The sequence below is a fragment of the Xenopus laevis genome, chromosome 5L, assembly GCF_017654675.1.
Source record: "Xenopus laevis strain J_2021 chromosome 5L, Xenopus_laevis_v10.1, whole genome shotgun sequence".
Taxonomy (NCBI): domain Eukaryota; kingdom Metazoa; phylum Chordata; class Amphibia; order Anura; family Pipidae; genus Xenopus; species Xenopus laevis.
The window spans coordinates 39768817-39785949 of record NC_054379.1 but is presented as its reverse complement, the minus strand read 5'-3'; the positions used below and the strand labels follow the sequence as shown (position 1 = coordinate 39785949).

The 17133-nt window shown below is 38.4% G+C and overlaps 1 protein-coding gene across 6 annotated transcripts in view; it reads left to right on the top strand.

Annotated features, from left to right (window-relative positions):
- ralgapa2.L (Ral GTPase activating protein, alpha subunit 2 (catalytic) L homeolog) overlaps positions 1–17133 on the top strand; it is a 223123-nt gene that overhangs the window by 34909 nt on the left and 171081 nt on the right. For all 6 annotated transcript variants that reach the window (XM_018262908.2, XM_041562670.1, XM_041562669.1 and 3 more), the window contains exons 2-10: positions 2681–2791; positions 3444–3493; positions 4615–4672; positions 6365–6408; positions 9350–9527; positions 9734–9849; positions 11104–11242; positions 14343–14545; positions 16566–16799. In XM_018262908.2, the coding sequence (XP_018118397.1) occupies positions 2681–2791; positions 3444–3493; positions 4615–4672; positions 6365–6408; positions 9350–9527; positions 9734–9849; positions 11104–11242; positions 14343–14545; positions 16566–16799 (1133 nt within the window). The remainder of the gene's footprint in view (positions 1–2680; positions 2792–3443; positions 3494–4614; positions 4673–6364; positions 6409–9349; positions 9528–9733; positions 9850–11103; positions 11243–14342; positions 14546–16565; positions 16800–17133) is intronic.

Here is a 17133-nt window from a genome sequence, read left to right as displayed (position 1 = left end):
GCTTGTACTTGATCCCAACTAAGATATCATGAATCCTTATTGGAAGCAAAACCTGCCTATTGGGTTTATTTAATGCATAAAAGAATTTCTAGTAGACTTAAGGCATGAAGACCCAAATTACGGAAAGATCCGTTATCCAGAAAACCCCAGGTCCCGAGCATTCTGGATAACAGCTCCCATACCTGTAGTGGCAAATGAGGCAGTAACTGGATATTGTATGTGGTGCAGTGCTTGAAGCAGGACGGAGGCCTCTGCGTGAGACCTAAATTATTTAAGTGACTTCTGTTGTACTTGGAAACTGCTGTTGAGTACTTTTGCACCTTTCTTGTTATATAATTTAATGTGATAGCATGTTTTATGAAGCTGTGGGGATAAAAAAACGTGTTGAAGAACTAAAGCTTAACTAAAGAAGTAGGTTAGAATTGTTTTATGTTCTGAACTTTTGTACCAGCCCAAGGCAACCACAGCCCTTTAGCAGGGAAGATCTGTGTCTCCAAAGATGCCCCAGTAGCTCCCCATCTTCTTTTCTGCTGATTCACTGCACATGCTCTGTGCTGCTGTCACTTACTGAGCTTAGGGACCGACTCACAATATGCAGTACCCATAAAATATAAATGTCACAATATAAAGCTGATTAGTAATTAATACAGATAATTACTACACTGCAGCTCAGAGATCAGTGCAACTAGCATCAAAATGTAATAATCAGCCCTGTAGCATCAGCTTATATTACAGAACAACCTAATTTTCTGCTTGATAATTTGCAACAACCCCTTAACTTCTCAACAGCTGCTCAGAGCCCACTCAGCATGTGAGTGTCACAGACACTTTCCAAGATGGTGACCCCCTGTGACAAGTTTGAAGACCTAGATTGTTGCTGCTATTGAGAAGATGAAAATTTAGGCTGGTGCAATAAGTTCAGTATAAAAAATATGGCAATTGTAACCATATTTATTTTTAGGGTATAATTCTCCTTTAAAATAAAATTTACACTGTCACTTTATATATGGTATGCCACATAAAATCACAAGTTATTTTTGTGATTGGGTAGTCTGACATATAAAGAGCTACCATATTAGCTTTCTGTGACATCACTTTGTGCCTGATTCTCTCCCTGCTTGCTCATAGCTCTGAGCTCAGATTACATCAGGGAGGAGAGGAGCAAACTGAGCATGCTCAAGCCCTAGCCCTGGAGGTTTAAGATGAAAACAGGAAGTCTGATATAGAAGCCCGTGTGTACATAATAGAAGGAAAGAAATGCTGTTTTTCTTTTGACAGAGGACTCGGCATCATTACTAGTGTACTATATGTATTCATATAGACCTTTCTGATAAAACTTACTTAGTTTACTCAGTTTTAACCTTTCCTTCTCCTTGAAACAAAGTTGAAAGGCTGGCCATATATCAGGGCCTTAACTAAGGAAACACGAACCCTGTTTCTGTAAATGATAGCAAGACGAGGGACATTCGTGCTTTGTGCTGTGCCAAAGTTCTTTCATTCTGTCTTCATTCTTTAGTCTCTGTAATTCTATGTGCATAGAATTCTTGGTTGTTTTATGGGAAGTTCTGCTATTGAACCTCATATTATTCTATTTTTCTTTTGTTTTTTATTTGTTTTTTAAAAATAAATCTTTGTGTTGCAACATCAAAGAGATCATTTCAAGTAAAGGTCTTTATTTATAATAATACCCAGTCTCTTCACTCTATTAGGTATTGTATTGGCTACATGTGCATTCAGTGTACAAATTAGACCCCATATTCCAGTAACACATAACAACTGTCAGTTATAAATTTGAATATCCAGTTTTATATTCTTTGGGTCAAGACTATCCTCAGATTTGCCTGTGTTTGCAGGTAGTGGCAAGCAAATTGCCTTGTGGCATTACTCTTAGGAAGGAAGGTAGAACAGAAAAATTGCCACTCCGGCTATCTAATTCTGTATACAGGTATGGGACCTGTTATTCAGAATACTCTGGACTTGGGGTTTCCAGATATACTTTTCCTATTTTGGATCTTCATACCTTAAAGCGGTTCATCATTAAGCTAATTCTAAGCAACTTTTCAATTGGCCCTGATTTTTTATTTTTTGAGTTTTTGAATTATTTGCCTTCTTCTTCTGACTCTTTCCAGTAGTGATATGCGGCCGAGCTACTCGGAAGTCAGATGCGGGCGGGCTGAGGGAGGGCGGGTGGTGTGGGTTGAGAAAATACCAACCCGCATATCACTACTTTCCAGCTTTCAAATGGAGGTCACTGACCCCATCTAAAAGCAAATGCTCTGTAAGGCTGCACATTTATTGTTATTGATCCTTATTTATCATCTTTCTATTCAGGCCCTCTCCTATTCATATACCAGTCTCTTATTCAAAGCAATGCATAGTTACTAGGGTAATTTGGACCCTAGCAACCAGATTGCCGAAATTGCAAACTGGAGAGCTGCTGAATAAAAAACAAATAACTCAAAAAACACAAATAATTAAAAAATGAAAGCCAATTGCAAACTGTCTCTGAATATCATTCTCTACATCATACTAAAAGTCAATTTAAAAGCAAACAACCCCAGTTTAAAAATAAATTTGGAGCTTTCCGGATGACGGATTTCCAGATAACAGATCCTACACCTGTATTCGCTTGTTCATCATTGCATTATCACTAATAAAAATGTTTTCTCTTGTTTTTCAGATAATCAGGAGTCGGGTGAACTGAAGCAGTTTTTTGAAGCTTCTTATTCTCACATTTATTTTATCTTCTATGAAAATTTCATTACACTGGAAAGTAGCTTAAAGCTAAAAGGTATGTCTGTTTTTTGTGCATTATGTTAATACGGAGGATTTAGAGCTTTGTGTTTACACAAGCCCTTTAATTTAATTAAAAGGATGTTTGTGCATTTGCCTACGCCAGCCATTAATCAACCGAGAAATAAAGCTCTCCAGAATTAGTAGCTTATTGCTGCTTGGCCAGTCAAGCACATAATTAGTTTCGTCTTTACACCTTAGACAATGCACATTGTAGGTGGAGCATAAATGGAGATAAGTATATAAATTAGCAAAAATGTCACCTGTTTTTGCAAATGATTGAAGAAACTTTTGTAATCATCATTATTGTTGTTCTTATGTGGTATGTAGAAGGGAAAGCTTATGCAGTAACCATCAGGCTCAGGAACTCGCATGACGTTTCCGTTGTTTCTGAATATGGATATGCTAACTAAAACATTGTCATTACCAGGCATACAGCATTTGTTGTCTATCACCTCCCATCCCCCATTTTTTTTATAAGGCACACGGCAGAGTTCATGTCAATGGGAAATGATCTGCGGCATGTAACCCTGAGTAGTTCAAACCATAGCCCGTAACACTACTTGGCCTAACCTTTTATTTCAAGTGGAAGAAAAAAATAATCATCTAGGTTTTATGATCACAATAATACAATTTACTTTTGCTTCCAGGGAATAAATCACAGAGGGAGGAGCTGGACTCCATTCTCTTTCTTTTTGAAGTAAGTATAATTAAGAAAATAAAGAGTTTTGGGATGTATTTACATTTATTGCTCGCTATTGATGTTTTTATAGAAGATTTGTAAACATTATTAAGGGCAGGGTCACACGGGCAGATTTGGGGAGATTTAGTCGCCTGGCGACTAATCGCCTCTTCTTCGGGGTGACAATCTCCCCGAACTGCTTTCCCCCTGCCTTCCGCCTGCTAAAATGAAAAATCGCCTGCAGCAATGCACTTGCGGCGCTTCGATTTCGGCGCTTCCGAAGTGTCCTCGTGAGGCAACTTCGGAAAACGAAGCAATGTGAGTGCCATGCTGCAGGCGATTTCGCATTCTACCAGACGGAAGACATTGAAAAGCTGTTCGAGGAGATTAGTCGTTCCCAAAGAAGAGGCGATTAGTCGCGACTAAATCTCCCACGAATCTCCAGGTGTGCGCTTACCCTAAAAGTGGATTTGTCTTTTTAAAATGAGCCTGTTGCTAGACATTTTTAAAGATGAATTATACCCCCAGAATGAATACTTTGCTAACAGATAGATAGATTCTATCATATTAAAAGGCCTATTAAAGAATCTTACCAAATGAGAATATGGATATTATCCATATATATTGTCCTTTACATCTCTTACCTTGAGTAACCATTGTATGATATTCTCTGTGCTGTCTCAGAGATCACTTGACCAGAAATAATGCAGTTCTAACTGTAACAGGAAGATGTGTGGGAGCAAAAGCCAGGACGTTGTCTATTAATTGGCTAAGTGACTTAACAGGTCCTATATATCATGCTGTGTAAAAAGTGGAGTGAAGCATTATCGGTGATGTTGCCCATAGCAACCAATCAGCAATTAGATTTAAAGGAGAAGTAAACCTCTTATTAAAAAAAAAACCCTACCCCCCCCCAGCCTAGCGGTTCCCCCGGGCAAATACCCCTAACATTTTACTTATCCCTCAGTGCAGATTCACAGCATCGGAGTTCATGGAGGGGTTTATGTAGAGTAGGGGGGTGGTTTTTTTTATGTATTAAAAAAAAAAAAAAAAAAGCTAGACACTTGAATGGACTCATGTAACACAAATATGCATTTCTTGTTGCTACATTATCTTGTCGCTTTTTGTTTTGCTTTTAGAAAATTCTACAACTACTACCTGAACGGATATTTTATCGCTGGCAGTATCACAGTATAGGTAACATTTTGAATACAGTTTTGAATGCACCAAATTTCTGATAACTGATAAATATCTGTTACCTAGCCACCTCCCTTTATTTTATAAACAAACCTTTTTAAAGCACAAATACAGATACATGCAGGGTTTAAAGAAGGCCCTGTTCATTATAACTTACAATTCCCTATTGTCAGTTCACTGCCCTCCCTGCATCCCTTCTGTTATGTTCCCTTTTCCCAAGGTTTGGGGGCTGGGGCAGTACAGTAAATGGGGAGCCAGCGACATATATGTTTTGGCTTGAGCATTTTTTTGCAAAGTGCCGGCCACTCACAGTAGCTTTGCTTTCAGACTGTATCATAAGCGTAAGGGCAATAGCATTGGTAGTGATCCCAGGCATTTTGGCCACTAGAGCAATTAAAGTTCTGTATTCTGCTTTTGCGAGGGGCTTGTTTGTTGCAACAAGAAGTGTATCATCATTAGAAAAGATGAGCACTTTTTATAAATGCTGAGCATAAAAATGTGAAAATAAACTGCCCTTTAGGGGTCAGGGAATGTCTTTCAAGCTATTGCTGAGTCTGCAGCATGTATCTGTGGAAATAATTTGTGGAAATGGAATGTCACAGGAAGCGGCACCTCTTGTTGTTGGAGGAAACAGAGCCATCTGCAAAAGCTTCTTGAAAACTTCTTCCTTCCTGTTCATTTAGTTTGTATTATCATCCCAAAACAGAACAGTTTTGGTTGTGCCTCTGTGCACTTTTGGACTGCAAATGAAAATTATTAATGAGTTTAGGATATTCAGTTTCTCCTCTAATTTCCTGATTATTTTACTAGCTGTCCCTAGAGGCGTGCCATTTTGTCTCTAATTGTCATGTATTACCTACTCGGCCTCTGTTTCCCTTTGTTTTTAGCAGACCAACCATTTTCTGCTATAGAGACAGGCAATCTGCATCCTCCAGCTGTTGAGATACAACTCTCAGCATGTCATTGGCAGCCTTAGTATGTTGGGATTCTGTGAGTTGTAGTTCATCAGTAACTGGAAAGTTGTAGGTTGTTAATATGTTAGTACAGGTATAGGACTTGATCCAGAATGATTGGGACCTGTTTTTGGTCTGTTTTTGGGTAACAGATCTTTCCTTAATTTGGATCTTCATACCTAAATTCTACTAGAAAATCATTTAAACATTAAATAAACCCAATAGATTGGTTTGGCTTCCAATAAGGATAAATTATATCTTAATTGGATTATGTACAAGGTACTGTTTTATTATTACAGAGAAAAAGGAACTTGTTTTAAAAAAATTTGGATTATTTGGATAAAAGGTAGTCTATGGGAGACAGCCATTTCATAATACAGAGCTTTCTGGATAACTGGTTTCCGGATCCCATACCTGTACAGGTATTGGACCTGTTATCCAGAATGCTCAGGACCTGAGGTTTTCCAGATAATGGGGTTTTCCAGAGAAAAGGGAGATTATGTTAACAAAATTTGAATTATTTGGATAAAAAGTAGTCTGGTAGATGGCCTTTCCATAATTTGGAACTTTCTGGATAATAGTTTCCGGAAAATGGATCCCATACCTGTGCATTGATTTTATTTAAAGTCGTTTATATATTCACAGCCCCACATATTCCAGTTCAGTGCTGCTTACTGGATCTCCGTCCACGAGCTGCTTTTGCTCTGTATATATTTGACATTGTGTCCTTTTTTTTCAGGATCAGTTTTAAAAAAGCTTTTACACACTGGAAACTCTATAAAGGTATGCTGGCTCTTAACTGTATGTTTATCATACACTTATCACCTTAATAATCTCTTGTGTCTGCTCATAGAACTGATAGAATTAAATTATTTTTTTTAACCAGTTTTGGCATATTGGTTCATCATAGTAGCTTTTACTGTGTTAATGTTATTTCAGAATCTGTAATAAATTGACATTATTCAGAACTATATAATGTAATTTTAATATTTGGAATTGCATTGATAATTAAACATCCCAACAACATCCCAAGGTGGCAAATTTAAAATGCTCTTTGCCAAACCCAAATGCCATCTGAAGTGCCCCATACAAGGATCAAGTCAGCAGCTATTATCGGCTTGTGTGCTGTCTTCTCAAGTTGCCTTTGTAGCTGGCCACAGACTTTTCTTATCAACCCATAACCCTAATATGAAGTAGATATTGAAGTTGCAAACATGTCACTAGGTTTGGAACCTGTAGCAACCAATTAGATATTTGCTTTTGGACAGGTTACCAGTAAAAACTACCTGCCACTTGATTTCTGTAGGCCACTAGACATAGTGCAAGCTATGCAACCCTTATATTACTCTGCAACTGCGATTACAAGATAATAGTGTATGGTCCAGTACCCTACATGGCTCTGGTCTGATGTTATTGGGGGCATGACAAGGTGTAAATGAAACTTGGGACTGCCCTTTAAGGGATACTGTTGTGAGAAAACATGTTTTTTTCAAAATGCATCAGTTAATAGTGCTGCTTCAGCTGATGCACTGAAATCCGTTTTCACTTCACTGATTTTTTAATATTTAATTTTGAAATCTGACATGGGGTTAGACATATTGTCAGTTTTCCAGGTGCCCCCAGTCATGTGGCTTGTGCTCTGATAAACTTCGGTCACTCTTTAGGGCAGAGAGACACGGTCAGATTCGGTGAGATTAGTTGCCCGGCGACAAATATTCTCTTCCTCAGGGCTACTAATCTTCCCGAACTGCCTTCCCCTGCCGTCCCACCGGCTAGAATCATAATCGCCAGCGGGATGGCACTCGGAGCTTTGTTTACCGAAGTTGCCTGAAGTTTCCTCGTGAGGCAGCTTCGGAAAACAATGCACTCAAAGTGCCATCCCGCCGGCGATTTTCTCCCCGAATCTGGCCGTGTGTTTCTGCCCTTACTGCTGTTCTGCAAGCTGGAGCAGAACAATGGGAACAGCACTCAACAGTAAAATCCCATGTCCCACTGAGACAGTAGTAGACACAACAGCCTGCCAGAAAGCAGTTCCATAGTACAGCACTGGCTCTTTCTGAAAGCACATGACAAGGTGAGATGGCTGCCTACAAACAACTAAAAAAATACACTTGGATTAGGAATGACATTTTATATGGTAGGGTGAACTATTTGCAGTGTAAACCATGTCATTTAGGAATAAAAACTACACCATAGAAATTATGACAGAATCCCTTTAGGTGTTTATGAAGTCTGTACCCAGATGTAAACTAAGCCAACATACTGTAGGTATTCCTAACGCCTAAACACAATTTTTTGTTTAAGAACTGGAAACAGATGGTATATTCACCTTCTTTACATCTTGCTTCATCATAACAACAGTCTATAATAAGAAATTGATTCTTAAATGAGTTCAGGAGAGACTGGAATTGTTCTCTTACTTTAATCTGTGGTACACTAATCCTGCGTTCAGTGCCACCTTTTCTATTATCCTGTCATTCTTCACCTTGCAGCCGTTACTGCCCTTTCCCTTAAATCAATGATGTCATGTCTAGAAAATGTCATTGTTTGCACTCCTCCCTTCCCTTCTACATAGATAGGGATGCATGTACTTTCTATAGTGTAGATTCCGTCTTTAGTAACGGCTGTTTTAGTTCTTACAGTGGTGTAGTGAGGCTGGATCAAATAACCCAAACGGTTTCATGTATGTTGTGTTGAAGAAGCCTATCTGCAAGTCTACTAACTGCTCCTAGCTTATCTATCACTGCTTTTTTTCATTATAAAATGCTACTGCCCTCTAAGTAACAATATAGTGTGTGAAAATAACGTGTTAACAAGTGTTCAGCATTCTAGTTTTATGTGCGTTTGCCAGAAGCTCGGTTTGGGTTTTATTGCTTGGTAAACATGTGGTTGCTGGCTTCCTTCCTCTCAGATACCCCAGCTCACTGGCTTTTTGCCTGATTCCTTGCTATCTCTGATTCAAAGCATGTAAGAGGCCTTCTATCAAATACTCCAGATTTCTGTTGTTTCCACTTGTATCCTGGAACTTGTCTGGCAAGTTTTTGTCTGGCAAGCATTAGTTAACAGTGCTGCTCCAGCAGAATTCTGCACTGAAATCCTTTCTCAAAAGAGCAAAGGTATTTTTTTATATTTAATTTTGAAATCTGACATGGGGCTAAACATATTGTCCGTTTCCCAGCTGCCCCCAGTCATGCGACTTGTGCTCTGATAAACTTCAGTCACTCTTTACTGTTGTACTGCAAGTTGGAGTGATATCACCCCCTCCCTTTCCTCCCCAGCAGCCTTACAGCAGAACAATGGGAAGGTAACCAGATACCAGCTCCCCAACACAAGATAACAGCTGCCTGGTAGATCTAAAAACAACACTCAATAGTAAAATCCAGGTCCCACTGTGACACATTTAGTTACATTGAGTAGGAGAAACAACAGCCTGCCAGAAAGCAGTTCCATCCTAAAGTGCTGGTTCTTTCTGAAAGCACATGACCAGGCAAAATGATCTGAGATGTCTGCCTACACACCAATATTACAACAAAAAAATACTGAATTGTTTGCAGTGTAAACAGTATAATTTAGAAATAAAAGCGTCATCATAAAAATCATGACAGAATCCCTTTGATATAAATTATAGTCCTGCAGGGCCTGGTGAACCTTTCGAGTCTCTGTTGTTTGTGTACTCGACGTCGAGTGTACATTGATAAATTAGAATGTTTGTTTAATTCTCTAGATACGATGTGAAGGAATGCGACTCTTTCTCCTTTGGCTTCAAGCACTGCAGACCAACTTTGGAGAGGAACAGGCACTAATATTTGCATGCCTTGTGCCCGGCTTTCCTGCTGTAATGTCATCATGGGGTCCCTGCACGCTGGACAAACTTATAAACCCTACTTACAGTTTACCAGATGGTTAGTAACAGCGCAAGTTGTATAACTTAGTGTCGGTTGCGTGTGGGAAGCACACAGCGCTCAAGCTAATTCTAACAATCTAACCACATCACTGTAACGGCATTTTGTGAGATGTAGTTCTGCAATTACAAGTTTTTCATTGTAGGTTAGTTAAAGAAGCTGCCACACTAGTTGCCTGCATATTCATGTATCCTTTTTTTTCCTAGGTAAAATTCTACCAGAGGAAATAACACCACTATTGCCCGCTGTGTCTGGTGAAAAAAATCCTGAAGACCAGAGCTGTTTTTTCTTGGAATTGCTGTTAAAATATATGGTAATCCAGGTATGAAACTAACTAATGTAGCAAACACGGGAGTTGTCTCGTATGAAAAGCAGACACTAGAAATATCTGTAATTGGCTCAAAGCAAAGTGACATTTAAAACACAAATATATAGTGTATAAGGAGCAAGGGCCCATCTATCCATTATTTATCATTGGGAGAGGGTTACTAATATTTTTCTTGGCAAATCTTTCAAGTGCTTTCCTTCACACATTTTCTCAGGCCAGCTACCAAGTTAACACAGGGCGCTACTGTATCTTATCCCAAATGTATCTTATCCCAAATGTACCTTAACCCAAATGTACCTGTGGAATAAGAATGGTTCATCTGTCTGCATTGGCCTACTGTCTGACTATAGATGAGCAGCCTCACAGTTTTGACTACACTGGTTAAAACTTGTGCTATAGCCGGAAATCCACAGTCCACAAACACATTTCCCTATGAAAACCGTAGTCTAGTCAAGTTTGGTATTTGTCAAATTAGCCTTGGCACTAAACGTCATTAACAGTGATATAATACATTTATACATTTCTCATATACCTTCTTTTAGGTGCCTGTTTGCGGACATTTGCAAAAATCATTTTACCTGCCTTGACCTGTTTTCTGTGTTTTGTCACAAGAAGATAATTCCCTGCACAATTTACTCTTATGCCAATTTTATTTTCAGGTGCAAAAATTCTAATCCATTTTGAATGAGAATATATTCTGGTTTTAAAATAATTTTTGGCAACTTCTCAGCTCTGTATAAAGTGCAGCAAAACTTTCTACAGTGTTGCCATAGGTTATAATTATTTATGCCACGTGAGAGCAAGGAGACTCTCTTAGTTAAAATCAGTAGGTAAAATAAAATATACAAAGGGAAATTCAAAAGATGCTTTAGAAAGTTGCAGCAATATGTACTCACACTTAAAAAAAAAACCGAAAAGTTATTTTGTCTTGATTGCTTTTTGTAGGTTACAAAATAATTTAATTGTAGTGTTATCAGCTTTTAAATATGAATTAGACAAGTAATGCCTATGCAGTAGGCAAAAATTAATCATTAAAAGTTCACATATTAATTTCTTCCAAAAAGTTGGGGGAAAATTCTGTTTATGCTGCTCTTCCAATAAGCTGCTGCACCTCAGCTCGTCTTTGACTAGAGCCCCCAATAAAATGTAAATTACATAAAATGAAGGCACTGCAATGTGTTTTTTATGTGCATGTCTAGATATACATACAGTATGTACTAATACGTATCAATTTCCTGTTTTATTAAGGCTGCAAGCTTACAATGGAGAAACAAAGAAAACCAGGACACCGGCTTCAAGTTTCTGTTTAACATGTTTAGAAAGTATTATCTGCACCACTTATTTCCATCCTTTACTAAACTAACCAACCTTTACAAACCTGTACTTGGTGAGTTTATTCGTATCACAAAGCCATACGTATTCTGTTAATTATATTCCTGTAAATAGTGCTTAGTTATGTGATCAGTTATAATCTGTGCTCAGTGATGTAATTTCTGTCACATGATTCACTGAAACGTGGGGATTATAATTAACAATGTACCCCCTGTTATATAAAATATGTGGGTTCGTGGGCAGATTTATCAAAGATTGAATTTATGTGAATTTTTTTTTACTTTAATAAATTTGAATATATCAAATAGGAGGTTATTTAAGAAAATATTTGAACATTTTATATTCTATCAAACAGTCCTGGCCAAAAATCCGAATCTAGTTTTTCCTCTGAAAAAAACTGGAATATCAGGAAGTCTATTAACATCTTCAAATGGTTCAATGGACCTCTGTCATTGATTTGTACATAAACTCGGCAGGTTTTAGGTGCCTTTATTAAAGCACTCTACTTTCGTCCTCATTCCTTTATATGGTCATGGAACTCCTACGCGGTGGCTATTAATATACTTTTTATTTTATAGGAGGTGGTACATAATTCACTATACAGAATGCATCAGATTTATAAGTGTTTTTTAAGTGAACAGGTTAGATTGGCCTGTAGTGAAAACGTGTCCCCTATTTATTACTAATTTGTTTATAAACCTTTGTTTCCAGATCACATGGTTGTGCTGCTTGTAATATAGTAGTAGCCCATGTTAACACACAATACATCAGTTGTACATATGCTTCTCACTGGGGGGGTGGGTTGCTATTTTGACAGCACTTTGACTATTTACACCCTCTTCGATGGCCAAGCACAGTTAACACAAATTATGTGCGGTGACACTTGCATGTGGCTTTTATGTACCACTGCCAGAATTTTGAGCCAGGGTGCAAATTACTCAAACCAGATGGAAGTTAATCCTTTTTTTCTATTAAAGGAGAAATAAACCCGTACTAGAAAAAACTTCTACCCCACTACCCAGCATAGACCAACCTCCCTCCTCCCCCACAGCCTAACTGCCCCCCCCCCCGGGCAAATGCCCCTAATTATTTACTTACCCCTCCATGCAGATGTGGCCGCGGGAGTTCACAGGCGCCATCTTCATTTTTCGGTCTCCTTGGAATCGGAGTGAAGTTTCAGCGCATGCGTAGTTGGAGTAAAATTCTGGTCACGAACAACTGCGCATGCGCCGAAAGTCACGCCGAAAAAAGAAGATGGAGCCCGTGAACTCCCGAGGCCAGATCTGCATGGAGGGGTAAGTATAAAAATAGGGGCATTTGCCGGGGGGCGGGGCAGTTAGGCTCTGGGGGAAGAGGGAGGTTGGTCTAAGCAGGGTAGGTTTTTTTCTAGTACGGGTTTGTTTCTCCTTTAAAGGGGTTGTTCATCTTTAAAACACTTTTTTTTCAGTTCAGCTGTTTTCAGATTATTCCCCAGAAGACTTTTTTCAATTACTTTCCATTATTTATTTTTTACTGTTTTTCCAAAATCTAAGTTTAAAGTTGAATGTTGCTATCTCCAGTGTTTGAGTCTGGCAGCTCAGTAATTCAGGTGTAGACTCTAAACTGTTACAATTTTGCAACATTTAGTTGATACATTTCTCAGCAGCATCTCTGGAGTATTTGCAACTATTGTATCAATTCTGAAAGCTGCCTGTAATGCAACCAGAGATTCTGCTCAACAGGGAGAAAAATAACAAATGTATCAACTAAATGTATCAATTTAGAACAGTTTACATGGTCGGTGACCCCCCCCCCCCCTCCGTAGAAAATAGAAAGTAATTGGGAAAAAGTCTTTATTTCTAGTGATCTATCTGAAAACAACTAGTTGTTTGAAGGTGAACAACTCCTTTTAAGTACTTTAGAAGAACTTCAAAGATATGTTTTATATGTTAGTTTACAAATTTTTCCTATATTGAGATATGAAATGGTGCTTTTGTGGGCTCTCTTTCTGTGACCTCGTTTCTCCAAAAAAACCCAAAAAACTCTCATTAGTGGTTTTTGGCTGTTGGAGGCTTACTCATCTAGAAACAGTGGGCAAGTGTGCTCACAATGGTAAAATTTAGCTTTTAAGTTGGACTAGTCTATTACAGGTTAAATAGTGAAAGCCAGTGGTTGTTAAAGAGGTTGTTCACCTTTGAATTAACTTTTATTATTATTGTTGTTGTTGTTGTTATTATTATTATTAGAGAGTGATAATCTAACACAATTTACGTCTTTTTTTTTTTAATCATTGTGTTTTTTGATTTTTTTTTGCACTTGCTGAAGATAGGTAATAATGGAAAGATTGTTCTGTGATTCAAATTTACTGGTGCACTTTTTTGCTAATACGAGCACCAACAAAAAATAAAGTGGTGATTTTATTCACTGGGGTGTGTCTAACATTAAGGCATCTCTCCGTATACAGGGCTTTCTTGTCCTTTAAGTATGCACTGAAATAAAGTATCTAGTGATGTTAGGCTAGAGCCAGATCACTGGCTAAAGTCTGATTGAAGTTGTAGTTTATCAACATCTAGAAGGCCTTTGGTTCCCTTCTATGTAGTACATAGAACTGCAAGGTGAGTTCTTTAAATACCTCTTAACAAACCCATGAAATTCTTGCCTATTCCTTTCCTTATTGTTTGTTTTATGAAGCCTCGATTTTTTTTTTTCGGGGAAAACTTGCATTTTTAGAGGAAAAAAAAAACCTTGAATTTTTAGATATTTATTATACCCAAAAGCTGCTGAAAATCCAAATCTGAAAATTCTCCAGCTATAACCTGTCGAGGTCATGTAGAAGTCAATGGTAGATGTCCCTTTTACAATTTTAAGATGTTTTTTGACATTGTGATCTGCACTGTTTTTCATTCGATGATCCGAAAATGTCTGGGTTTTCGGGCGACAACTTTAAAAAGGTGTCTGATTCGGGTGTCAGTTTTGAAAAAAAGTCATACAATTTGATTTTCCGTGTGATTTTGTCGGGACTTTTCCCGTACCGACACTTTGAGCTGATTTTTTGATAAACTTGTTAAATTTGTGGATGGGAATTAGGTTGATTTTGTTTAAAAATGGGATAAATTTGAGTTTTAGTAAATACCCACTTAATGTGAAAACCTGACTCTCTCCTGCTTGTCTTTCAGATATTCCTGATGTCAGACCAAAGCCAGTTTATGTCACTTTAACCCGGAACAATGAAAACCTTTATAGCACAAAAATCCCGCACATGGCAGCTAGAGTTCTGTTTATAAAGTGGTTGGTCACATTCTTTCTGGAAAAGAAATACGTAGTATCTTCTCAAAGCACTAAAAATGGGGGAGGAGATGTTTTACCCAAGCTTATCCAGGTATGCATATTGAGAGGTGTGAGAGGTTGGCTAATTATAAGGCAATCTAACTTTGTTTTAGAGCTGAAGGAATATTACATCTGTAGATGGTCATAAGACATTCTAATGGGCAGATTATGGTAACAGACTGTGTGCCATATAAGTGTTGTTGTTGAGTGTCAAACCTATCCTACAGGCGTCTATTTAAGCAGTGTAATGCTGAGAGGAAAGAATGACCCACAAGATTGCACCACCCCATTCCATAATTCCCAAGAACAAAGGATAAAACGTAACCTTTATCGGTGTGTGTTAAAATGAGCCAACGTAAAAACAAATATTTAAAATTACAATTGGGTGTAGCACATTATTGACTTAATCTTGCAGTATTACCTGGATGCTTATAGATTAATCGTTTTGCAGTACTGTCTATTTAAGCAGCCAACTTTCACTTCTAAAGATATGTCACCTTTCAGTGCTATGTTTTTTTCAAGGGATGCTAGAAATCTTAATAGTTTTTGGCCAAATAAAAAATCTTCCACAGACTTTCAGCCAAATCCAAACCATGATTTGCATAATAAATGTTGTGGATAAAGTATGGACTAAATCCACTTATTCAACATAAAATCACTACACCAACTCCCCTCCCAAACCTTGCTCCCCAAAAGGCACTCCTCAACCTTATCAGTCTTCCTAAGGTAGGTTTGCTCAGCAGGGTTGGCAGCCAACATAATCAGCAACTTCTCTTCCATTTCCATCCTCCTTGGTGCCAATTGTCAACAGATATGGTGCACTCTAGAAGCCAGGACTAGCGGGGCTTTTAGCACACATGCTCCTTTCCGGCAATCGACACCAGATAGTGGAAACCACTAACCCCTTTGCACAATTCTGCCTTCACAAGAATGATCGTTTAGGGGGAACAGACACCTTTTGGGGAGCAAGGTTGTGGTGTATGGGACAGTGGCCTGTCCTGGGGTGCTATGTTGTAAAGCGGATTTAGTTCTTTTGTTGTGAACTACCGCTCCCATGATCATCACATTGACCATTAAAGGAATTGTGGATGCTGGGTATTTCTCTTTATATAGGCAGTCTTGGATTTAACAGAGATTTTCTCATGCAGGCAAATATCTTTCATAGAGTACATTTTTGCTCTGTTGCAGGTGTTTACCTCACATTTTAAGCAATACCGTTGCATCTTATCAGGTTACATTTATTTTAACTACTAATGAGTTTTTCAAAGCAAATTGTTTTGACATGACCTTCGGTTCCAGCCTGGATGAGCTTAAGTACACGTATTCTATTTGAATTAGCAGTGATGGATCAGTTGTTTATGGCTTGAAAAGTGCGGATTAACCTGTTTTTGTTTAATTATTTTATTTATTTATTGTTTTTACATGCAATTTGTATTCCAGTGAGCAAATGTAATGTCGGTTAAGCTAGGTAGTAAGTAGGTAAAATGTATCCATCACAGGCATCATCTCTGCTCCAAGCGCTTACTTGCTTCATGCAAAGCCCATACACTGGCCAGCAGATACAATTAAGAGAGGCTTATGTTGCCTTTATATGTACAATGTTTCATATGGACCCTATATCCCAACCATGTACTATAGAAATGGTTTATGTCATCAGTAAGGCATGCTTGAACTTTTAATGTGCCCGTGTACAATATATGCCAGGGCGTGGTGGTGGTTCATTGACAGGCGAGGAAATGAAAAGGAGATGCGGCTCCACTTCACTTCCTGCTGTTCCTGACAATTGGTCTGCCAGCCCGAATGAATGGAACAATAGAAAGACTTAAATCAGTGATCACTTTTTTCTGATCTATGAAAATAGTATTGTCTGTGCCTTCCAGCTGGTATCTGATCAAGGCCCAATCAGATATGATATGCAGAACAATACGGCCATGATCAGTGGCCACTCCATCCGTGGAACCATTATTTGTACTCTAAATAGATTAAATATATTATTTCATCATAATGGATATTACATTTAAAACTCACTTTTTTGCCATGTTCTCAAACAAAGCTGTGGTTATTTTTCACAGTCTGTGTCCGTGGCCAACGTCAACCAAGAAAAAAATCCCGAACTGGAGAGCAACATTGGCCCGGCTGAGCACGAAAAGAACCACTCAAACAGCAGTACCCTGTCAGATAGAAGAGCCAGCAACGCCAGCCTTTGTAGTATTGAGGAGGATCAGAAAAGCGTATATGAGATGGTGCAGAGAATCCTGCTCTCTACACGGGGCTATATTAATTTTATCAACGAGGTGTTTAGGCAGGTAAGGTGAATGAAGTGTAACAAATTTAATTTTGGTGAAAGCAGCAGTCCCATGTTATAGACCAGTAGTTTTCAACCTGTGACTCTGTAGTTTTTCCTGAACTGCTTCACCAGGTTTCTCAACAACTGCCAAAGAAAACTGGTATAAAAGAAAATACCACAATGGAAATGACAAACCATAAAATAATAATGACAATGAGGGGTGAGGTACACACATGTAATTAGATATGTGTTTAAGAAATAAATAGATCAGGGACTTGTCATTCGCTGTCTGGTGCTGCCATCTGGTGGCCAGCACTGTTTATTTAAAGGGGAACTCTGACTTCCAAACCAAA